Here is a 25,206-nt window from a genome sequence, read left to right on the forward strand (position 1 = left end):
AACGATTAGGTCAGACCCTATTTGTAGTGTTTTGGTGTGTCATGGGGTCGTCCTTTTCATTTCAGTAACCTCCAAATCACATTTACTAACGTGCTACGACTCTGTCCGGGCCTTCATTGTACCAGTGGTGCTTTGGTTGTGTAGAAACCTGTTGCAGGTAATCCTTTTAGCCAGATTTAATATGTTCTTTGTGGCATGTTTGAGCACGGGTTTTTAGAAGATAAAATATGTGCTCATGCTACTTTAATATAAGCTATGAGGATAAGAATATTTTATAGTATCAGCCAAAGCTGATTAAGCACTCTGCTTACAGAACAGTTTACTGTGGCTGACCTGGCTTGTAACTTGGGATTTTAATTGTAATTCAAAGAGACAATGGTGAGATCACCCGCCTCCCTACCAGGCGGCCGCAGAAATCTAGAAATCACGCGGACGCGCATCACTGTTCCACTGTTCCCTGCAAAAACACCCAGCCAGCAGTTAACCCCCCCCACACACACACACTTTTTTGTGTTTCACGGGTCATATTTTATATTCACATTTTTTTTTCCTCCTGGAGATCATCTGCCTCTCCCTGTACAACCCTCCGAGAATTCCTAATAGGAATCTCAATCACGTATGATTGCGTTAAAAGAGTTGAAGGGGAGAGAAGGGGGTGAGTGAGTGTGTGTCTCTCTCTCTCTCTGTGTGTGTGTCTGTGAGAGAGAGAAAGAGAGAGAGAGAGAGAGAGAGAGAGAGGGGGGGGCTGTGGACCGCGACCGTCCACTCTCGCTGTCGGCAATGTAACACACCGACAGCGACCGTTCGGTGCGCACTGGAGATAATGCTTAGGCTACCTTATTATTTGTGCCCTACAACAGAAAGCACTCCGGCGTGTGTTCGTCTCAACTAATTGTTGCTTTTCAGACGAGAATCTCTCCCTGCAGGCTTAAATTACATCTCTGCAGCATCCTTGCAGAGTAGCCTCTGCTGCCGATTCCACCTCCCCCCCCCCCCGGCTGCATTTAGAGGTGCCGTCGACAGAACCGGAGACTGGGATCACACATCCTGGGCTCCTGCTCCCACAGGCTCCTGGACCAGCAGCGGACAGTCTCATTCACCGATATGCACGGGGGTAAATAACTAAAAAAAAGAAAAAACAGCAAAAAAACTTCGGGTCCTTTCTCGAGCCACGCACGTGCGTCTCGTGCAAGGATTTAGGTTGATGCGAATGATTAAAAGGCGCCGGGGAGCCAGAGGATAGGGCTGGTGTGCAGATGAGGATTACGAAGTCGTGCTAGTCAGACGCGGCACCTTCACCTGGAATACCTGAAAGCTCTCTCCCATGACACGCAGCTGCATCAACTTGTCAACACTGTTGCATGCATTCACGGCTGACATGTCGGCCCCTGTGGCCTAGCCCGTAGATTTATGTTTTATAGAAGATCGGTCGCTGTTGATTCGAAGCTCTGAAGCTCTGAGCGCCACATAAACTCGCAGCAGCTGAATTACACGCCACTGTCCCCGCAAGAGGATGCTGCTGAAGAGCAATGATGCCCGGGACTCGGAGGATTTTCTGATCAGGATGACATTTGGTTAAAACGCTCGTGGACCCGAAACACACAATCAGCTCTCTTTTTTTTTAAATTTATTTTGCGCCAAGAAGCTGCACCGAGATCCGACCTCTGCCGAACTAGATCCTCGGTTTATTTGAAAGACTCGGTTCGGGGAGATGGCCGCGATTGCCAGCTCCCTGATCCGGCAGAAACGCCAGGCGAGGGAGTCGAACAGCGACCGGGTCTCTACTTCGAAACGTCGCCCCAGCCCCAGCAAAGACCCCCGCTCTCTCTGCGAGAGGCATTTCTTGGGGGTCTTCAGCAAAGTCCGTTTCTGCAGCGGGAAGAAAAGACCCGTTCGGCGGCGACCAGGTCAGTGCTGTAGATTTTTTTTTAAAAAAAAATACTGATGTGTGTTATTTGTGCGTATGGAAGTGGTTTTCCCCAACCCCCCCAACCCCACCCCGCCCCTCTTTGGAGCAGCAGAGGCATTACACTGCAGTCAAGGGCTCCAATCTGAACCGGAGGAGAAGGTAGATTTTCTCCGCGGTGCAAAAAAAAAAAAAAGAAAAAAAATCCACCTGTTCCATTAGATCTTCCTGTTGTCTGTCGATCCACTGCACGATACAACCCTCCCCCGTGTACGAACAGGACCAGCCTGAATGTATAGGAAATGATCTATATGCAGTGACGTTACCCCTTTAGTAACTGAGATACTGCTTCAGTCAGAACAATCAATACTGTATCCCAGTCAAAGCTTGAGTAGCTTTTCTCCCAATAGCTGTATGAGCCTTCAATTTTGCCCCCCCCCCCCCCCCCCCAACCCCCAAACAAACACACACACTAAAGTTGAATACACACCAAACGGACTGCTTTCAACTGCCTCATTCAATATTACTGCAGATTGGGGTACAGAGGGGAGATAAGTTGCACTGCAGTGCACCAAGACTCTTTTGAGATTAAATGTTTTAATGGTAAATGTTTATTGCAGAGAGGAAGCTTTACTGCAGTGAAGGAAGGTATGGTGATTAAGAGCTGCTTTGGATGCATTGATAGACATGGGCTTCATGCCTATTATACCCATTGTATAGCCTTCCTCTTTTTATCCTCCTGGGTCTGTCTATGGTGCACAGATAACAAGCCAGGGGTGCAGCACACCTCTTTCTCTCTGAATCTGGATAGATCTGTCGTGTGATGGACGACAGTCAGGTCCTCTCACAGTCCTGCAGGCAGACTGATGAGGAACAAGGCAGGAGGACAGAGGGACAGACATCAATTTTTAAGACAGAAAGGGAGGACAATGGAGACAGACAGCCAGACAGACTAAATCAAATCCCCGTCGTCACGCAGCCTCATCAGACAGACAAACAATCTCAGCACCAAAACTGCCACGAAACGCCTGAATAGAAACATGAGCAGACAGCCAGTCAGGCCTCCAGACACTGTTGGGCAGGTAGGTAACCTGTCTCAGCTGACACATACGTGACCAGACAGAAAGCACAGAGACAGACAGACAGACAGATAGAGAGGTGATGTTTTTCCTCTGATTGATCGTCCTTATATTTCTTGCCATATATTTGCATATAAATAGCCGATACACTGGAGAATTTATGAATTCTGCCTGTTTAAAAGACTGTTGTTTTTCCTTCTATTCCCCCCCCTTCGTAAGATGCTCCCTCGAAACCTCCACAGGTGTCCCATAAGGGCTGCAGGCTAGGTCAGTAGCTCAGCCTCCATCCGTGTGTGCTGTGTTTCTTCTCGTCTCCACCCCATCTCGCGCCCATGTCGACTACCCCTCGGCCAGGGAGGGAGGGAGGTGTGGGTGGGCGGGCTGGGGAGGGACAGAGACAGAGGGAGGGGCGGGGGGCTTCAACACCTGTCTGACAGCCGACGACCCTCTCCCTTGCTGATTTCTTCTTCTTTTTTCTTTCATCCCTCCCTCTGTGTGGCTTTCTTGGATTTTCAAGCTTAATTTCGTACCTGTTTCCGTTTTTCTCGTAGCTCAAACTCTCCTGTAGCCAGTCGTTTGTTGCTCCTCTCTCTTTCCTCTCCTTGTCTTTGGTTCTGCCTCCTCTCATTTTGTTTCTGCCTCATTCTCCTTGTCAGTCAGTGTTGGATCAGTCTTTACCCTCGCTCCTTGTTCTATGTCTGTAAATATGTGTCAAGCACTTCTGTGTAAGTGTAGTGGAGGTTCTTGCTACATTGGTGTACATGGATATGATGTGTTTCTCCCCGTCAAGTATCAGAACAGGTGGTCATTCACCATTTCACGGTCATGACGCCATTTGTCGACGTACCTAAATGTTTTTGTCCTTCTGTATTGGTATGAAGTAAATTTATTGACGATTTAATGGCCCATACACACACACAGGATGATCTGCTGTATGTTGCCACAGAAAGACATTGTTTATTTAATGCACAAACACATGTCGTAAGATCTGGAGTTTAACCTGTTCTTATCGTCACACACATGAACACACATGGTACACACTTTCTGCTGAATGATTGGAACTGATGAGCCGTCAGCTACTGCTTGGGCCAATGTTGAGGGCTTAATTTATGGAAGTGTGGTTATCATATGTGATTTACTAATGTGTGCACTCCCATGAGCTTTCACACACACACACACACACACACACATTCTCCTCACCCAGCCTATGATGGATGATGAAGGGCCTGTCCCAGGAATTGATGACCCCACCCCAGGGGTAGGTGAGTTGGGGACTGATGGTCAGGTTGATTTACAGCTGAGGTGAACCCACTCAAGCCTGGGCTGTCTTCTCTACACACTTGTCTCCAGTATAATATAAATAGAGCGCATGCATCTGTAATTATCGCAGTGATTAGCATTGAAATAAAGACTAAACATCTGTTGTTACTGTTGAAGACAGATGTGGCCCTTCTTCTCTCTTGATGCCAAATGTGAAAATGTTTCTTTCTGTCAAATAATTTGGGGTTTTATGTACCTGAGTGAACTGCACTGAACTGCATGACCTCCAAGTCTTGTTATGACCTTGGAGGACAGTCAAGCTCACTCATATTCTTCTACTCCAATCACGTACAACAGGTTGCGAGCGCTGCAAAACGAGCATTTCCAGGGACTGAATGTTTATTTTGGCACATGAGATGGAAGTGAGAACCAATTTGATTGTGACAAAATGTGTAATTTGTTTCTTTTGTGAGAACAAAGAGAGAGAGACTAAACAAAGGATTAGTAACATCCAGCAGTTCCTGCCTGATTTCAGTGGAGCTTGTCTCAAAATCTCTGCCGTTGCAAAAACAGCATATTAATGTGCAGCAGTGTTTCATTGTTCACAGTAAACCATTAGAGAGAGATAACTGTATTAGTTACGTATACATACACTCAACATCTTCTTCGGTCTGCACTGAGCATCATAAATCTCAACGCTTTATTTCTTCAGCTCCAGTTTCTGTGTTAAAAGTCACAACCCAAGTCTTGTTTATGCTAATGGCGTCATCTGTCTCTTACACAAAATCAAGACCTGCCGGTCATTAGACAGGCTAGAGAACTTACACTTTCCCTTAGATAAACACAGTGGGTTTTTTTTACACATCTATTTTCTTTGCCTGGCATTGCCTGAGGCTTTCTTTGCCCTGAGCTAATCCGTGTTTCCACCTGCTTCCCTGAAGCGTTCAGCGCTTTGAGCGGCTCTCTGGCCGGGTGCCATGTGTTGCAGCCTCAAAGTTGGAGGTCAGTTCAGGGTTACTGTAATGTAGAACTCTGGAAACTTTAGGTCAGTTTCAGTTTTAGGTTCAAATAAAGCACTGGGAACCTGTTGCCTATAAAGAAAAAAAAATCTCTGAATATCAGGAATAACAACCTGAAAATGCACAATTGCTTCATACCAAATAAAGAAAGTGTTGGTATGTCAATGTATAAAATGATCTTAAAGAGTTTCCAAATGATGTGAAATCAGCCCTTTTCTGTACCATATGCAGTAAAACATTATGAGAAAGTAACAACATGTTCATTGATTTTCTGTCATGATGTTCTCATTGTAAATTCCTTCCAATCAAACAGGTGTTTACCCTGCTCTGGGATTATGTGGTAAAACAGATGACAAACAAACAAACTGCCCATCATATTCACGTTGATATTCAACAGCTGGACTGAACTGGTTCAAGTGCTGTAAGCTTTAAGGCTTTTGTTAGCAATCAACTGCTGAGGCTGGATTGTGCCAGAGGAACAATAAGTGTTCATTTTTTTAAATGGCTGGTTGTTTTTTGAGTATTTAGTTCATATAATTAGAGATTATAGAATCACTTCATAAAACTCTGAATTAATTTTGTATTTAAATTCTGCCAGTAAAAAATACATTTTCAAGGCTTCAGTATATGTGACAGGAAAACACGCCAGTAAATACAATTTAAAGAGTGAAAAGTTTGTAATTGTTCTGCTGGTGCACTGCATCTTCCACAGTCAGCTTAGTTGATGAAACACCTACATTATATGTTTGTGAAACATTTCGGCAGTTTAAAAAATGCTCGATAAGGACGGCTCTGAGTGCAAACACGTAGCTGAAGACAGAAACAGCAACTCTTTGGTGTGCTTTTGTCACAATCATGAGAATGCTGCTCTGACATATTCTTGGTGGGGATGGGGCTGTGGTTTGGCCGACGCTGTGTGTGCGTGCGTGCGTGTGTGTGTCTGTGTGTGTGTTCCAGAGCCGCAGCTGAAAGGCATCGTGACACGACTGTTCAGCCAGCAGGGCTTCTACCTGCAGATGCAGCCGGATGGAACCATCGACGGCAGCAAGGACGAGAACAGCGACAACAGTGAGTGGAGCATTATGGAGGCTCAGTTTTCCAGCATAAAACATTTAATGGCAATGAGTCACATGGTTACATAATATATTAATCACATTTTATAAGCTTAATAATTTTTTTATGTAACTGATGCCAGCCTAAAACACAACAAAATTAGTTTAAGATGCCCTTGCTGAATTGGATTATCGCTACAATTTTAAAGGGAACTATTCACCAAATTGCACAAGGCAGGATGCTCTTTTTTGCTGTTGGTTATGCAATAGTATGCACGATATGACTGTAACCATAAATGTGTCAAAACCTCCTCATATGGTTTACGAATTCCTATCCTGTCTTCTCAAACATTTCACATTAAGTAAAAACAACATTTCAAATTTCTATACCTAAGTGAAATTCATTCCTCTATCTGGACTCTTTAGGTAAAGCATTTCTACTGTGTACACTGCATAATTCATAATTCACCACATTGTTTTAACTTATTATATAACTTATTATTCCGTTCTGGAGCATGTGCCATTATCACAGGAGATTTTTTTTCCTGGAAAAGCCCATCACCTGAAACAACTGTAGCCTCAAAGCATCACTCTCTGTCATGAAAATCCCTCCTTGAGCCACTTCTCTGCAATATTTCACCATCGATCGACTTTCCATAGTGGATAAATAGTCTCCAGGGAATACTTCCCTAAAGCTATCCCACCCCTTCCATTCTTACAGGAACAAAAAAGGGGGAAAATCGGTAGTCTGTGGAAAGTCTTTTATATTAAAACATACAGCATTTTGCAACAATTTCCTATGGGAGTCGAAGGACCAAGGAAGAGATATATGTCAGCGGATAATGTTCGCCAAAGCAGTAATGACGACACTCCTAGTCTGGACTGAAGCCAGACAGGAAACCAATCATGACCTTTCTTCTCTAAAACATCCTGCCAATCTTGAAGGAAGCAGGAGCCAAAGTCGCTGGACCATAGCAGTCATGCAGTGAAAAGAACGGTCTCTCCCTGTCACTTGTCATTTTATATTTAATGAGGAAATAGATCTTCAGTGAGAGCTACTTATAGCGTGAATGAAGGGTCTTCAGGACTGAAAGGATTACAGCACAACCGGGAAAAAAAAAACAACATCCACATAATACATTTCCTCGGTGCACCTTTAACACATCGCTGTTGTTTTGAAAGCCCCATTGTGTTCTCAGGGTTCAGGGGTTGATGAGGTTTCTGTTGTATGTGAGGGTTTCCCCACTTCTAGGTAATCCTCCTGTTAAGCAGTCCCGCTGGCCCAGGGATGGAGGAATGCAGTGAATAATTCAGCCACAGGAAACTAAAAATACCACCTTCTCCGTTTGTACCCAATGAATAATTCTCTCTATGAGATGCCTCAAGCTCAGATACAGTCCGAAGGAAGACAGAGACGAGGAGCACAGGAGTGCAAGAGGAGCAGCCAGAGGAATCTTTAAGTATTTTGAGTAGAAAGATGGAGACAGAAAGAGTGAAAGACGAAGAGAGAGTGTTTAGGAGAGATATAAATGGACGTGCCAGATTTAGTATTCAGGTCTTGCACTGAACTATTGATTGCCCGGCTGGATTATTAGAATAATAGATTACCCCCACCCTTGAACCACACCACCCTCTGACCTGCAGTATCCTCAGCAGCAGCAGATGGAATACAGTAATTTATTTTCAGGGGGAGGTTCAGTGAAACCGATGGAATTGAGGAATGTTACGCCACCTGCATACTAGACGCGACCTGAGCTCAGAGCGCATTTCAATTCCATTTTTTATTATTTGCTGTATTTCTGTGCTGAATGACAACAAGTGCCGAGATGAGGGCACAACTGAACAGCAGCGCATAGTTTTAATGACGATAAATGCGTAAAAAATAAATGGAGTTCTGCTACAATAAAATCACAGGTGTTTCAACAGAAAGACTTGTTTGACCCAAAATGTTCAGTGGATTGTGAGAAGTAATAGATTAGATTGTTGCTGCAGTACGTATTCTGCTTTAGTGGTAAGCAAGGCTGCTTGGCAGAGCTTTGCTTAAATAACTGCAAAGGCTGTGAAACACCATTAAATCAATTAAAACCCATGTTGAAATTTGAGCTGTTATTAATTTGATTGTCATTAGTTGACCACCTGCAGTAATTACATGCACACACTGAGGCTCTGGATAGATATTGCTGGTTATGAAACACCTGCAGTATCATAAGTTCACACTCCCATCATTTCTAGTTGATGAATTGGATGAAGCAAGACTTTTTCATTAGCTGAAGACCAAATCACTAATGTCAAGTACTTTATCAACTCTGGCACAGAGAAGCACTGTCATTATTGAACACACAAGACCACACCTGTGCTGTTTGTGATATAGCAGCTCTCCCATCTTTGGATTTGCATTTCTGTCTGGATTTGGAAACGTGCCCTTGGCATTTGAAGCTGAAGGCTCAGTGCTTCTCGAAACCTTTCCTGCAAGGTTTATTTCCTGCTGCGCCAGAATCCCTCACATGAAATGCAGCTCCTTTAGCCTACCTGCAGGATTTGCTTGTAGCCGATTACTGCTACACTGGAAGACTCGCTGTTTGAAGGATTTTGCTTTATTGGGTTGTTTGAACCTATTTTATCTGGCTCTTTCACCATGGAAGATCCTTGAAAATCCATGAGCACTGTCCCTGCACCAGCCCAGCCGCTCTCTTTTCTCAGCAAGACATAGGATTAAGGTTATTAAGGAAGAGGAATCGCCTTCAGAACAGCCATCAGGTACTCTAACAGCAGTCAATGCAGCTGTAATTATGGAGTCCATCAACTGCTGGAACTGCAAATAGAAAAGTCGGACATTTAGAAGGTGGCTGAATGACATCTCATGTCAGTTGCGTAATATTTTGGCAGGAAAGTGAGAGCAGGGATCGCCACAACACAATTAGAGCAAAAAGGTGTACCAGCACACCATATTTCTTCTTCTTCTTCTCCTCCAACTCCTGAAGCCCAGCTATTGTAAATAGTCTTGTTGAGGGCCTTATTGTATATTGCAATATATTTTGATAGGTGGAGGTGCTCTGGGGTGGAACACTCACGGCTTTTAGTGATACGTGACTGAACTGCGGACGCTGCCTCTGAGAGACACTGCCAGTCATCCGAGCGACAAAGGCAGCAGCAATGAGAGGCAGCTAGAGAGAGGTGCGAAGGAACAGACAGACGACAAGAGCAGGGGGTCATGACACACAATCAGAAACAGAGAAGTAATTAAAAAAAGAGATTGAGAAGGCTGAGAAAACAAAAGCTGCTAATAGCTTCAAATTCTGCATTCATACCCCCAAATATCAGGCCCCCAAGGGTACACGTAATTGCAAAACTTGCCAGCTGTGTATCACTCGTACCAGTGGCCGGAGGGCAGAGTTAAACTATTGGCAGGCGAAAGCAGCGCGTCGATATTTATTGAGTGAAATTGAATCTGCTTGGAGGACAGACCTGTGTTGGCACGTCTCCGCTTGTCCCTGCCAGCTTTATCTGATAGTCCCCATCGCCACTTGCAGAGCAGTCACCCCAACAATACAGAGCGCCTGCAATGTGCAGCGTTTCCACACACCCTCAACAAACCAAAGCCCACAGCTCAGTCCTCAGATTCAATGGAACTTGAACCACACAGATAAGAGTGATTCATTTGTGGAAGCACTGAATCAGATTAAATTAGACTTGTTCACAGAATTTATAAAGCTTCCTTGATGGAACAAACATCTGTGGTACCAATCAATGCCAACCAACCTGCTTCTAACACACTAATTCTAGACTTTTTTACATTGTGGCTACAGAAAAAAATCTTCATAGTAAGCAATTTAGTTATTCTTTTATTTTAGTTTGTTACATCCTCTGGTTTTACTAAACTCTGTGTGTTGCTCCACCAAGTTGCTGTTACTTTTATAATATCATCGTGCGGTGTCATCTGCATGGTGTTATTAGACATTAAAGGCCCCGAAAACAAATATTCCCGTTCAGCTTATTAGTATGATTGATGGGGTCCAACATGAACACACAATTTTCCATTTAAAACAATTCTGGATGTTTCACAGGCAACATTTCTGTCTGTGCTGTTGTACCAGTGATCATATCACTGCTTTCAAGCGGGCAGGGATCAGTTGGAAAAAGGTGATGTCATAAACATGCATCAATCAACAATCAGGTGGGTTGTTTGTTTATGTTGCACTGACAACCAAATCCGCACCAAACCACATCCCTGCAGTCCTGATGGAGCAGATAAGCATTTATTAGTATTAAACTCTATTAAGTAATACCTGAAAGTGTTTTTTCTGTACTTAAGCTTTCATAGTTAGTTCAATCATGAGTATTTAATGTTACAGAAAAATACTTTACTGTATCATACCAAATAGTACAGTTTAAACTTCTTCCTCTTGGTAGCTTGCTAACAGTAATTTTGTCTGTTCAAAACAGAGCTATTGCACACAAAGTCACATAAATTACGTAACATAAATTTAACATAACGCAACATTGTGATCGTCATCACTTAAGCAAATCACAAATTTTGAAATACGTCACCTTATTGGTTGCAGACATTTTTATTAAGCTGGCAACAGGACAAAACAGGATGATTTTCTGATTTTCAGTTATCTGTCACAAAAAGTTTTCATTTCCGCTTTAACCTTAATGCTTCACTGTCACACTGACAAGCGTCAGTGTTCCTGCTGTGTCCTGTGCTGTTCACTTTACTGCTGATAGCCAAAGAACAAAGATCAGAGGCTGTCGCGTCTACAAGAGTTAAGTGAAAACTCAATTGTCCTATTCTGTCCTTTCTGTCTGATGTCTCTCTTTTGTCTCTGTCTGTTTGTTTCTGTCTGTCTGTCCCTCCCTCCTTCTCCCTCCCTCTGTCCTCTTTGCAGCCCTGTTTAATCTTATTCCTGTGGGTTTGAGAGTGGTGGCCATCCAGGGAGTGAAGAGTGGCTTCTACATTGCCATGAATGGCGAGGGCATGCTCTACAGCTCGGTAAGATACAACCGTTTGCCCTAGCTGCACCGTTAGCTTGTGCACGTGTGTGAGCGTGTGTTACCAGCATGTGCATTTGTTCATTTACACGTGTTGTGTTTTGTTCAGTTTGTTGTCTCTTTTAATATCCCACTGCAGCAAAGACTCAGCCCGTCCAAACCCTTTCATCTCTGCTCTATTCGAGCTCTTCAGATGTGCCTTTGTGTTGCTGTGTAGCACTTATCCCCCCCCCCTTTGTTGTTGAAGCAGTGCCGAGCATGTTTAACATTTAATTTGACATCAAGTTCAGCGCTCAGCCCTTTTTAAAATTGCTTCTTTCTCTTTTATGGGCTACTAACTTGGCTCATTATGTAGCGTCTATAAACAGAAATTCCACTAAATTTCGTTGTCTTTTGATTCGGAGAACTGTCGCACTGCAAGAACATCACTTTTATATTAAGGCAATCTGAGCTGTTTCTCTTGTTGTGCTATTTTTCAGAAATTTAAAAAACATGAAATTTTTATATTAGCCTAATGTGCTGCTCGGCTACAAAAGCCCTGCACTTGCCTTGAAAATACAGGAATTATCTCACTGCATTAGCAGAGTAAAAAAAAAAAAAAAATCTTTTACTTTCAGTGGGGGAGAAGATATTGTATAGACAGATATTTTATTTGCAGTGTGAGATATGAGAAGCATATAGACTGGTGTGGGTAGCAGATCCACCGGCGGGGGTGGACATAGTCACAGATGTCAGTCGGAGAAAGCATTAAGTCGTAGCTGTTAGCATTGAGGATGAAGACATGCATCTGGTGTGTGTGTGTGTGTGTGTGTGTGAGAGAGAGAGAGAGAGAGAAACAGAGCGAGAGCATGAGAGAAATGAGGTGGGGGCATAGGCACAGATATAGAGGCAGGAAGATATCCCTAGTTGGCATGGTTATATAACCTCCAGTCTCATGGTTCCCAATCCAGTTTAAGACAGTGTTGCAGAAGAAAGAAGAGGATGGGAGGACTGCATTAGACACAAACCTCTGCTGAGAGACTTTGTGATGTCGGTGGCACAGCCAGACAGCTGTGATAAAAGACTGGCAAGAGCAGGAATTCACAAACTGCCCATCAAACTGCTTTTTCTTTCGTAAAACACTCATAAAATCTTTGAAGGACACAGTGAAGCTAAGCTCTGTAATATTGCAACTTACATTTATTGACAGGGGAGCCGCTTGACTGTGGGAAAGACAGGAGGACGTCTCGAAATAGATAAACGTACATGCTGCATTAAAAAAAATGTACAAAGTCTAATAAAAACTGCACTTTTGTTCCGGAAAAACAGGCAGTCTCGTCTGAGCACAACTCATTGGCTTAGCAAATGTATGACCGCTCACAAGTTCAGAGAAGGACGTACAATAAATGCACAGGCTTTTATGACTCACGCAGGTAGAAAGATTCATTCACAAATAAAGATTCATAAAAAAGCACCCAATTCACAGCCCTTCTGTGAGGCTTATGATAACCCTCCACCTCTCTATCTACGCCTAATTAAAGATTAATCATGGCCAGAAAGCAGTCATTAAGTTTATTAAACTGACACACCACGTTCGGGTCACTATATAGTCCTGACAATCAAGACTCACTGTGTATCGTTTCAATCATCATTTTTATGAGCGGGAGGAGCACATTTTTCGACCTTTCTGTCACTGGGAGAGGGGGCATTTGTCAGAGGGCAAAGCATTTTTGCAGTAACATTTGAAAGGTCGTCTTAATCAAAGCCACAAAGTGAATTCAATGTGAATGGCCATACGGGGGAGGTCCACTTTCTCAGATGTGAAGCATGGGAAATTAGCATGCATTGGTAGGCATAATGCGGGTGGTAGGCTGTATCACAGGGAGGCTTATGAGCTTTGGAGAGCCACGGAGTCCTCATAACAAGGCTCAGTTAACATACAAACCACTGGATCAAAACACGCATGGCTTCTATTTCTCTCTCTAATTTCCATTATTTACCAGTTTAATTTACCAGTGAAGATTATGGGTGATGGACAGTGTGAGAACATCTGAAGTGTTTTGAGAGGACTGTAACGGAGAACGTTTCTAGTCTTTATTCACACTTTTATGAGAGCTCTCCTGGTGCAATCAGTGCTATAAAACGAGTCCTTCACTTTCATTTCTCATACTTAGTCACATTTACTTTTATTATTAGTTGTCCATGTCTTTATCTTTTTTTCCCACCTCCCTTTCTTAATTGCTCTTGCTCTCTTCTCTCTCTTTCTCTCTCTCTTCCTCAAGGCCTCTATTACACTTTTTTGCTTCTCCAAACTATAAAGTTTCTCACTGCCTGTTTTGTTGTCTTGTTTAGTGTTCCTAACATCTGAGAGCAGAGATGCACATCTCTCTCCCTCGTCCCCCTCCTGGGAGATAATTACTGAGGGATATCCTCCTACGTCTCTAACGCTCCCTCATTTTTTTCTCTGCTTTCTCTCCCTGCTTCTTTGCACTTGTCTTGTTAGTGAGGGAATGCGACAAGCTTTATCTTCTGTACATTTGAGATGATTTGGAGAAGTTGTGTTGCAACAAAAATTTGAGAGGCCTTTTCTATCGGTCTTTCATCTAGCCATTTTAGTGCTTAGTTTATGATTACTGTGGACAAATTAAATGGAACTGATGTGGCCATGGATGAGCAGAGCTATAATGCCTGTGTGGAGTGTTTAGTGATGAAGTGCGTGGGGGCTGAGCATCTACAATGAAGAGCTCCCTTCCATTATTTATAACACTTCTCAATATGACCTAGTTTACTGCACAGCAGTAACCACTGTTCTCTCTCTCTCTCTCTCTCTCTCTATCTCTATCTATCTATCTGAATCTCTAAACTGTGTTTTCTCTTTCTTTCAGTAGGCTACTTATTTTACTCTTTATTTCGTATCTGTGTCACAGTGAACAAAATGAAATGAATGTGTCACAGTGAAATGGTCACTGAGGGCCCTGAGGGATGACTGAGAGAGAGGTGTGGAAGGTCAGGGAGAGTGTCAGATTTTGTTCTGGTGACAAATGAAAAAAGGGCTTCTTTGTGAGTAGTCTCCCTGCCCTCTGTTCCATGTCTTGATCTTGAGCAGGAGTTGTTGTGCATGTGTTGAATTCTTGTGAGAAATCTGTATGTATATATTAACAAATCTGTAGATTTTGTTTTCAGTATATAGCTTAAATATTTTGTGGTACAAATGTCTATTCCCATAGCCTGTAAGCTGATATCAGTCAGTGTTTATCAGCCAGTTTTTACTTCATATATGACTTCAACACTAATCCATTATCACACTTGACTCCAAGTGACTCCATTTCTTAGCTCCATGTGCACATTAAAGCTGCTCATGTGTGTTAATGGTGCTAATGATGGTGCTCCCTGGTGGTAAAAGAAGGAATGTAAATAGGATCAGGAAATGAGCAGAATGACAAATACAGAGAGAACGAAGGGTTTGGCTACTTCAGGGTTTTTTCTCCAGGACAGTTGGAGCCATTAATATGTGTTTGTGATTCAATTTTAGTCATTAACCACCGATGTCCTCTCTGGAGGAAGTTGAGGAAGGACAGAACAGAACCCTGTTTGAAAGTGATTGACTTTCAGGGTGAGACAGAGAAAAAAGATAAACAGAGGAAGGAGGAGGGAGGGTTAGAGAAAAATGAGAAAGACAGTTTTTCAGTTTAAGTAATGTCTAGACAATCCCCGACCTGAATCTCTCCCAGAATAATAATGAGCTCTCTGGGAGTTCCACGGCAGGCCTGGGATTCTCACCGGGGCCAAATCTCTCAGATACGACACTGACTCAGGCCTGTATTTAAATGGAGGTCTCCCTGCCATATCTTCTGTATCTTTATCCGAAAGTCGGCAGCAGCAGGCCTCCTTGATGCAGAGCCGGAGAGCTGCCTAACTCCTCAGGTGGAGTCAGCATCTGATTTGGATTCAGGATGCGTTCAACCCAGTTCTGTTGGCAGCCCAGTTTTTCATACCCATTACATCTTACTCTCTTACTTTGTCTTTCATTTTACATTTCCTACATCTGTACTCCCCTCCTCACCTTCCACAAGCTCCTCATGCACAATCACATATATCACCATGAATTTTTTGTTACATTTCACATATTGTGGCAACAGGATCTAGAAAGAGATGACACCCACCATTGCAAAACGTTGGCTGCACAAACATAAAACTCGTTCGCGAGCCGAAAACTGCAACCATGGAGTTTACATGGGGTTGCGGGGGCCTGGGGTCTTTACAAAAGCTATTGATATTGATACAGTCAACGTAAAATTCACTTGTACTATATTATTGCCTTGTAGAACAGCCTTACAGTTGGGCGTCCTGCCTGTCTTTGTTGCATGTCGTATCCATCTTTCTTCCTGTGTTTCCTGTTTGTGTAAAAATGGTTTACATTCATTGTTTTCCACCAAGATGTATGCCTCATGTTGCTGAGCCCCAGTGAATGTGTTAAATAATAATAATAATAAAAAAAACCACTTTGAAACCTACATTGTTTACATCCATTTTTACATTGACTACCCTAATTAACACCTCAACCACTCATTAGTGGAATATCATGAGGCCGTCATAGCACAGCCCACACCTGGTTAGACATGGCCATTTGTTGAAGTTACTGCCAGGTGTCAACAAATAGATTGATTTTCATGAGCAGGTCTAAGAACTGATGCTGAGATTTTCCTAAAATTGTGTGTATGTGTGTGTGTGTGCGTTTCCACTCGTAGAGCAGGAGTTGGAGAGTCTGGACCAGTTTATAGTCCTTGACCAATTACATCCTTTTTAAAGATTTGGTAGAATCACATCTGTTTTAAACTTGTAGTAAAGTAAAGTAAATAAATAAATTCAGCTGACAATCTTTGTTAAACTCGATGTAAACTGCTGTGTGCTGACACTGCTAAAACATTTACATCCTGTCCCCAGTTTCATGGTGTTTGCTCACCAGTTCTCTGGTGTGCCTCCATGTTTATTTATCTTCCTCTTCCTACCGAGACCCCTGATGGTGGAGAGTGAGTAGGCTCACGTGCCCAGTTTCACTAAGAAGTCCTTTCCCGTTCTCCTTCAGATCACCACAGAATATAAATAGCCGTCCTTGTATTCAGTTTACCATCATTACTGCCCTGAAATGCGGCACGTCTTTTTTAAATTTTCCTTGTTTAGCGGCATCAACAACTTTGGCTGATTATGTATTCACTCCTGGTAGAGGAGGCGACAGGGCAAACCTGTAGGCATGCATTTTAATGTATGACAGCATGTGTGTTACATTGGGTTTTGTGTCAGTTTCCCTGTGTGTATTTCTTTGTTTTCCCGTCCCTGTGCGGTTCCACGTGTCCATTAAGGAGATCTCATTAATCACGAGACTCTGACCCCGTCTCTTCACCTCATATTTCCACTCAGTCATCCACAAACAAGGTACTATGTCAAAGACTTCAAAGTCACTTACATTCCACCCCTATCATTCCCAAGCCACAGTCAGAGTGCTCTCTAAACTGCTCCAAGCCTTTTCACAGACAGTAGCAGAGTGTTGTCCTTGTGCACAAATTTGGAAGGGATTCTACAGTGTGTCAGCATAGGGAAATGGCTGAATGTGAAGGGTTGGATGGTGGAGCGCACTTACGTGTTTGCGTGTGTGCTTGGCGTGATGCATTCTACAGTTAGGCGAAGAAGGGACAAAGCCTGCTGGTGCATAATGTATCACTGTCTGCCCCCTACCCACTCAAACACATATGTCCACGCAGACAGAGCCACACAGGCACGAGGTGACCCCCAGTGCCCCAACAGCGAGAGAGATGTCCACTGTTTGACAGTGTGTCTGCAGGCCCAGATAAACTCATTTGCCAGCTCTCCACAGAGCTTGTCTTCCCTCCTGCTGACCAGTGAGACGTTTTCACACGGCCGACCATGTGACCTCACCTTGCCCGAGTCCTTTACACAGCCTGCTATGCAGTGCTGTGTCTTAAAATGGGTGGCCATAAACACTGTGGCTTATTTTGCCATACCAGTGCAGAAACACATCCTCCTTAAACAGCATTGATTTCAATTGGATTTGGGAGATTAAAGCTGCACTAATCAATACTTATACATGAACAATGAATCACATTACAGTGTGTTATGTGAAAGCTTGCAATGACAAACCCACAGAGAATTAATGACCCAACGCTGCAGATCCCCTCAGCTCAGCTGTGATTTTTAGCAACTTTCAACTCATTGTTTTTGTTTTATGGACCACGACTGCTTCACTCTCACAGCTCTCATCAACTCTCTTTCCAGTCGCAGCAAGCAAAGCTCTGATACACTGACTGTACGCTACTTATGCAACACCAAACAGCGGACCCAACAAAGGTAGCAGCTGATTTGTGAACAAAGGGAAGTATGTAGCAGCTGAAGAGATGGATTAATTTCTAAGTAATTGGTAGAGAACAAAAGCCAAGCTAAAAGGAAAATGAATGTTGGGTATTTGTCTGCTGACCAGACACATGACTCTATATAATGTTAGTTAATGTTAGTCCATGTCTGCTTGATGTGCAAGAAAGTTAATATTTTGTTTACTGCATTATGTGTTCCAACAAATAGATTTTAAGGGTCAGTTCACCTAAATTAGAAGTATACACATTTCCTCAATTACTGCAAATGGTATATGACGGTGTCGACAGATGAGTTTTAATTTAGTTTTGGGGTATCCAAGCTACTTTCCGTCAGTAATTGTCTTTTCACTCTTTTTTTCCATCACAATTGTGTTTCCATCACTTTTGGGGATATTACATACACTTACATTAATTTCCTGGAGGCATAACCACCACCTAACCATAACAGTAAACATTACTTGCCTTATCCGAACCCTAACCTCAACCTAACTTTAAAGTTTTCACCCTGATATTTAATGATTTACATTGCGGGGACTTGCGTTTTGTCCCCATAAGTCATTAGGCAGGTCCTCACAATGTGACTGTGTAAACAGATTTGTGTCCCCACAACCACAGGAATGCGCATACACGCACACACACACACATACAAATAGTCACCTCTGAGGGGGGGAAGCAAAATTGGGCTGTCAGTCAAATGGACAACCTTAAAAGGGCACAGAACCCTGCAGGAGATATTAATCAATGAAATACAGCACCAACACCCAAACACCAACACACCCACACATTTTAAAGCTTGTCTGCACTGAGACAGCACAGCACGCACCAAGCCAGCTGTTTCACATCACCTGCATCTATTTTTGACACACACGACTTCCCCGCCCTTCAGACTTATTGGCATTAGTTTTTAATTTAGCCTCTTGTGGTCAGGAAGCATTCAGACGAGGAGGAGAGATGACGGGTAAGAGTAGTGAGATTTGGTATCCAGCTTGTCAGCACACGTTAATCAGCTCACCTGAATTATTAAGTATAGACTGAACTTTTCAAGGAGCAAAGACAACACATTTTCCTGCCTGTTCGAAGGTCAGTGCCAACGCTATCTTCATTACAATTAACAAATGAGCTACATTTCTTTTTATATTATTCAAGAGCATTGTTTTGTCTCTTGAATGGTGATGGTAATAATGTAGCTCCGCACTCAGTCCAGTTGGTGTATCCAATATCTGGTTCTTTCCATTTTTTTCTGTCATTCCTCTCCCACATCCTGTGTGTCCTCTTGACTTTCTCCTTGACTTGCTGCTTTGATAATGAAGCACAGAGATAAAAATCTTCCATTGTTCTCCATTAACTGTGATTTCAATGATAGGCCTGTGTGTGTGTGTGTGTGTGTGAACACGGCATGTTTACTGACCTTGGCGATGTACACATGCTAGTGATGAGAGCCAATATTGGCAGAGTGAAATGGACACAGCTTCCTTTTTTTTTTTTTTTTCTAAAATGAAGATTCATGAAAACCATCGGCCTGTTTTCTTGCTGGTCATCTTTGCATGTGTCTTTGATATTTGTGTGGATACAAAAATGAAAAAAAAAACAACTGTGTGTTGATGCACAATATGCATTGCTTAATGTGCCAGCCAATATGCTATACTTCGCTATCTTTTCTTGCAGGAGATGTTCACGCCAGAGTGCAAGTTCAAGGAGTCCGTTTTTGAAAACTACTATGTGATCTATTCGTCCACTGTGTACCGGCAGCAGGAGTCGGGCCGGGCCTGGTTCCTTGGCCTCACCAAAGAGGGACAAGTCATGAAGGGCAACCGGGTCAAGAAGACAAAGCCCTCTTCACACTTTGTGCCCAGGCCCATTGAAGGTGAGGGAGAAAGTATCTTTTTATTGTTTGGTTTGGTAATTTAGGTACAATCTTTAATCCAGAACAGAGCAGGACATATTTCAGATTTAATTAATGAGAAGTTACATTTCTACATTTCTCAAGCTTTGTTTTCATTGAACCAAATCCAGAACACAATCAAGAGGGATATTAAAAAGGCTGTGTAATTTTAGCATTAAAAATGTTTCAGCAGAAGACGATCCTGTTTCAGATAATAGAGTATCCCTCAGCAACAAGCAGGGCTTTCTAAACAAATGATCTTCCAACAACACTACTGTGCATTAACTATGATTAATTATCTATCTGATGCAAGTTTTAATGTCTCGGAGAGTTACATTATGGAAATTTATGGAACAAAACAATTTATGGTAGAATTTGGAAAGGGCTGTGAATATAGACGGCCCTTTGAAATATAGACCTTTCAAATAGACTGAAAAAAAAAACTGGTGTGGTCTCTGGTGTAAATTCATACATAGAAAAGAAAATACTGAAATGACATATACATGTACAGTGGATATGAATAGTTCAGAAAATATGTTTATTATCTCTCTTTCCTGGAGTTATTTGAGAATATTGATGCCACTATCATGTCTGCATGCTCACTGTCATGCTACCACTTGCAGCTGATTAGCTTAGCATTAGCATAATGATGATAAATGTAGAAAAGATACATTGTGTTTTTATAGCCACTTTTTACACCTGAGTTTTTAAGCAGATAAAGGTAATTAGATGTAACTGGTTAAATGTGGTAGGTGGCTTAAGCTGTTATGCGTACAGGTTTATTTTTGAAAATCAGGTTTCTTGTGAAAGTATTGATAGATACTGTCATGAAAACTTGTTAAGCAAAGTAATTACAGAACGAGTGCTGATATGGTCCCAATTCTCCATCTTATCCCTCCCAGCCTGGTATAACTGTCCCTCCAGCCTCACACCTGACCTTGTCTCTGTCTTCACATCCATCTCTTCAATCTTCTCTCCACTGTCCCCCTTCTGAGCTCCGCCTCTCTTTGTCCTCTCCTCTCCTTCTGTCTCCTTTTCCCCTCTTTGCATCTCCACTTCAGTTTGTATGTACAGGGAGCCATCACTGCATGAGATAGAGGACAAGCACCGCTCCAGGAAGAGCTCAGGGACTCCCACCATGAACGGAGGGAAAGCTGTCAATCAGGACTCCACATAGCAGCGGGGGAGGGGCTTCCATCAGGGGGAGTGGCCTCGTCCTGACTCAGGGGGTGGGGCCGTAGGAAAACTCACCGCCCCCAAAATACGCATCACGATCCCCTCTGATAAAAGAAAAGGAGGGCGCTGCGACTACGAGGAGCTATAACTGTACAACAAAAACTAAACTGAACTCTTGCCTGTGAAAACCTTTTAGATGAATTAATATGAAACCAGAGAATATATATATAAAAGAACAAAAAAAAACATTTTCAATCAGAACTTGACCAACATTTTATGCAAAAAAAAGAGAAAAAGCTGTGATAAATAAACAAAGGAATGGTGGTCTCTCTTCACACAAATACAAATATTTATCATTTTATGCTGTGAAAAACAAGCTTTAATACATGTTCAATTTTCATACATTAATTTAATTTCTAAACACTATTACACTCTCATACGCTTTATTGTGTTATTGTTGTCAGTAATAACTATAACATTATCATCATTACCATTATTAATCTGTTGATTATCATTCCAGTGACTATCATGGTTATTCAGGCTTTTTTGTTTGTTTGTTTGTTTGTTTTTGAGACAAAAAAAAGATATTATTCTTGTGTTTTTTTCTCTCATAGTTTGATCTTGAATGCACTGTCACACTACCTGCTCTGGTGTGAGGGTAAGACTGAATGTATTTGGTAGTCCTATGTGTTGGAGTGCTTAAAGGGTGGGATGTAATTTACTCAGGTGTGTACTGTAAGTGAAACTAAAGTGACTATTAGGACAGATAGGGCTGTTTCAAATACTCTAACATGAATTCCCCTATGTTGTTCTGCTCTGACAGAACAGGACTGAAACAAGCAATACAATAGAGTGCAGTCTAGTATGTCTCTAAATAATACCAATAACAAGCTGACGACACATCTCTGTGGTTGGTGTGTTTGTCAGCGAAGAAGTCTGACAAAGAAAGTTGTCTTAGTAGGTATAAGTCTGAATCCTAAGGAAAACTGTTTTGATTTAGCGTCAGTATACTCTTAACATTTGCAAGGATTATTGGTTTTCAATAAAGAGCTTGCTGAAAATGGCAAAGAATAATATCCTCTCCAAATGCTGAGAGGAAGATAACGACCAGCATTAGCACTTTGAGCCATGGCCATAAACAAAACAAAACAACAACAACAACAACAAAAAGAAAAAAAAAGGAAAAAATGGCCACTTCACATTTGCACCTCAAGAAACACAGACCCCTTTCTCCGTTTCTCTGCTGTTAGCTAGGCTATGATGACAACAACTCTCCAAATATAACAGTATAACAGTATTCAGGCTTTTGAATTATAGATATAAATCATGAAATAATCCTTGATTTTTTTTTTTTTTTTTTAAAGTTCTTTCTGAGCAAGAGTAAAGATGAAAATTATTTCAACAGGTCTGGCAGTTAAGATGTGTGTTAACTGATTTTGAAGAGGTTCTACTATTTCTGTTACTTTTATTATGAAAGCATTAGAGATTTCTCAACACTGGCAGACAGGGTGCCTGAAAGTTTAATAAGCCACTGACCTAATGGGTTGATACTTCCAGTGTAAGGTCACAATCATTAGCACTTTCCCATCACAATGGAAGCAGAACATCTCATTGAGGAACCTGCTCATCTGGATTTAGACAGGTTTGGGGAGGATGTCTTGGTGAGAAAGTCTCACCATGTGGTTTCTCTGACATGGTAATCCATACATTCTCCCCCCCAGGTTTGGTGACCCATGAAATGAGCCATTTGCTGCATTGTGGAGGAAAGCCTCTTTTTCATAAATCAACATGCTGACAGGGCTGTTTAAACAAGGTGAACAGAGTGGTACATATAGCTCATTCCTTATCCCCAATAAGTTTGTATAACTCAGGAAGTCCTACACTTGTTCTGTGAATGGGGCAAGACATAAAGGCTGGCTGCTTGGTGCCCAGCACCCGTTGCACAAAGCCTGGCCACTAGTGCGGGGTTTACGGAGGTCGGGACGGGGGGTGAGGTCGACGGTGTTTTTATCATTTGGTGGTGGTGTACAGTTATCTAGCCTAGTCTGGTTAGGAAAGTTGAAAAGGGAGTCACAGGAGCTGAGACAAAGCATGAACATCGCATGACTGAAAGAGTTGATGTAAGATTGGCTTGATTTTGATGTGAGAGATAATGAAAGATTGTTTCCAATCTGGGGAGAATAGGTTCAAAACTTTTTTATGCAACATTTTGATCAGTATTTCAGCGAGAGTTTATACATCTCTCCTCTACCTGGTTGGAAATTATATATCAAGTTGGTTACATGTACAGTAAATAGCACATATTCAGTTGCACAGAGCAAACTGCAGTGATATATCATCTATATATCTTCTAGAAGGGTCTTCCAGCTGGGCCCATAACTGGCACGAGTTACCTGCAAGAGTAGATTAGTTCTACTTCCACAGCACCCGCAACATAACACTGATACATAGAGTATATTAGACGTGACACTGAAAGTCAGCAGGCAAGACCAGCATACATAGGTATCTTTTTATAGAGATTTATATTGGTGCAAATGATGTATACATGTGGACTTAAAGCAATGCATGAAATTGGATGTACTCGATGTCAACTGTTGACAGCAGAATGCGAGGATTTGAAAAAGGGATGAGTAAAGCCAGGAATTAAAAATAGCTGATGTGAGAAAGCAGTTGAAGAGAGCACTTTTCCGGGGGGTTTGTTGATGTATGAAAGAGTGAGAAAAGGTATTGGTTGATTGTGATATTAAGTATAATTTATTATTTTTCTGTTTGCAGATGATTTCACTGCATTGGAACACACTCATATATGCATTATGAATTGTGAGATGAAACTAAAAAAATACGCATTGATGATAAAAAAAACATCAGAATGAAGTTAGTGATTGTTTAAGAATAAAGACCATGTTACCAAAAACTTTCATTTACGCAGTGATTAATTCAGTGTGTTGTTGATACTGACTGACAGCTGGTGTTCCTATCTTCTTCATTAATGTCACTCTTTGCAAAGGCAAGAGAAGCAGACGGATAAACAGACAACCTAAATCCATCAACGTGGATTTTTATGTGGTTCACATTCAGAAAATCCAGCCTGTTTCCTCTATCAATTCACTCATTTGGGGTGATTTATTTTCTCACGAGCCCCTAAATCCGATGTGTCATTTTGGGATGGCACTCCTTCGCCCTTAATTCTCCCGTTGTCATGGAAACAGACCTTCCATGCCGTCTGCAAGGAGAATGAAGAGGAGGAAGAGGAGAATGATGAAGGCTCCCCTGACTTTCGGGACGTGGCTTGTCTTCTCTCCTGGTGGTGGCTGCAGCACACAGAACAGCAGAGATGGAAGAGGGAGGGGGTTGGGGGGCGTAATATGTATACCTTTTGTCTATTTCAGAGTTTCCTTCAGTTACAGCAGACAACCAAGCGAGTGTGCAGCCCTGCAACCAAATTCAAAGGTGCTCTCAATGAGATAGAAAAATAAGGTGTTTAAAGAAAGAAATGGAGAACAGAGAGATGGAAAGCTAGAGGGAAATACTTTAGCTTTCTCTCTCTCTCTCTCTCTCTCTCTCTCTCTCTCTCCCTCTCCATACAAATTTAGTCTGATGTAATGTCTGAAACAAATTTAATGGAAATGCATCCAGTAATAATTTCAACTAAAACCTCAAGCACCAACACTAGTAGGGTTTATCTTCCAGAAAGCACAGATATCAATACAAAATGTGCCCACTCATCCAGCTACATGTTATGATGATTTCTCAGGATAAGTGAATCAGACTAGATTTGCCCTGGATTAAATCTGATTGGATGTGGGGATCACTAAAGTAATAACATAAAGGGACATGGTTTCTAGTGTTTGTCAAGAAAAGTCATGAACAACCAAAAATTTCAACCTGCCGGAGGTGCTGGAGGAACAGTAAGTGGGGGGAGTCAATAGGATTCTTTCTTTTCAAATCATGAATGCCTGCACAAAAGTTTGTGGTAAGCTTTCTGATAGCAAAGCTTATGCTCACGCTTTATCCATACATCCGTTTTCTATATCGCTTATCCGTCAGGGTTGCGGGGAGCTAGAGCCTAACCCAGCAAACTACAGGCGAGAGACAGGGTACACCTTGGACTGGTCGCCAGCCAATTGCAGGGCTCACGCTTTATCATAATCAAAATACAGACTCCCACAAGAGTTAAGCGCCAAACAGGGTCACCTGTTTAGATACTTGTACGGAGGACAAGGGTTGCAAACAGATAAGATAAGATAAGATAATCCTTTAATTATCCCCAAAGGGGAAATTCGAGTGTTGCTGCATCTCAGGACAGTATAAGTGTGTGAGTGGGTGGCTGAATGAGCTGCCCAGCTGCCAAAGCTGGTCGTGCAGAGTGAACTGGGTTATCGAGAATAGTTCTGAACTTGTCCCTGATCCTCCTCTCATTCTAGTGCAGTAAAGTATAACATAAGTCAAATATATTATTTGAATATCTTAACATG

The 25,206-nt window shown here is 42.2% G+C and overlaps 1 protein-coding gene across 2 annotated transcripts; it reads left to right on the forward strand.

The window, feature by feature from the left end:
• Positions 1-774: 774 nt before the first annotated feature.
• fgf12a (fibroblast growth factor 12a) lies at positions 775-23,626 on the forward strand. 2 transcript variants are annotated; one of them, XM_046407388.1, is made up of 5 exons: positions 775-1,907; positions 6,222-6,332; positions 11,206-11,309; positions 19,339-19,537; positions 20,458-23,626. In XM_046407388.1, the coding sequence occupies exons 1-5, from the start codon at positions 1,712-1,714 to the stop codon at positions 20,547-20,549; spliced, it is 702 nt and encodes a 233-aa protein (XP_046263344.1). In that variant the 5' UTR covers positions 775-1,711; the 3' UTR covers positions 20,550-23,626. The 2 variants fall into 2 exon arrangements, with proteins under 2 accessions (XP_046263344.1, XP_046263342.1); XM_046407386.1 differs by having other exon boundaries at positions 20,617-23,626.
• Positions 23,627-25,206: the final 1,580 nt, after the last annotated feature.

The sequence above is a fragment of the Scatophagus argus genome, chromosome 13 (assembly GCF_020382885.2).
Source record: "Scatophagus argus isolate fScaArg1 chromosome 13, fScaArg1.pri, whole genome shotgun sequence".
In the NCBI taxonomy this organism is placed as follows: Eukaryota; Metazoa; Chordata; class Actinopteri; family Scatophagidae; genus Scatophagus; species Scatophagus argus.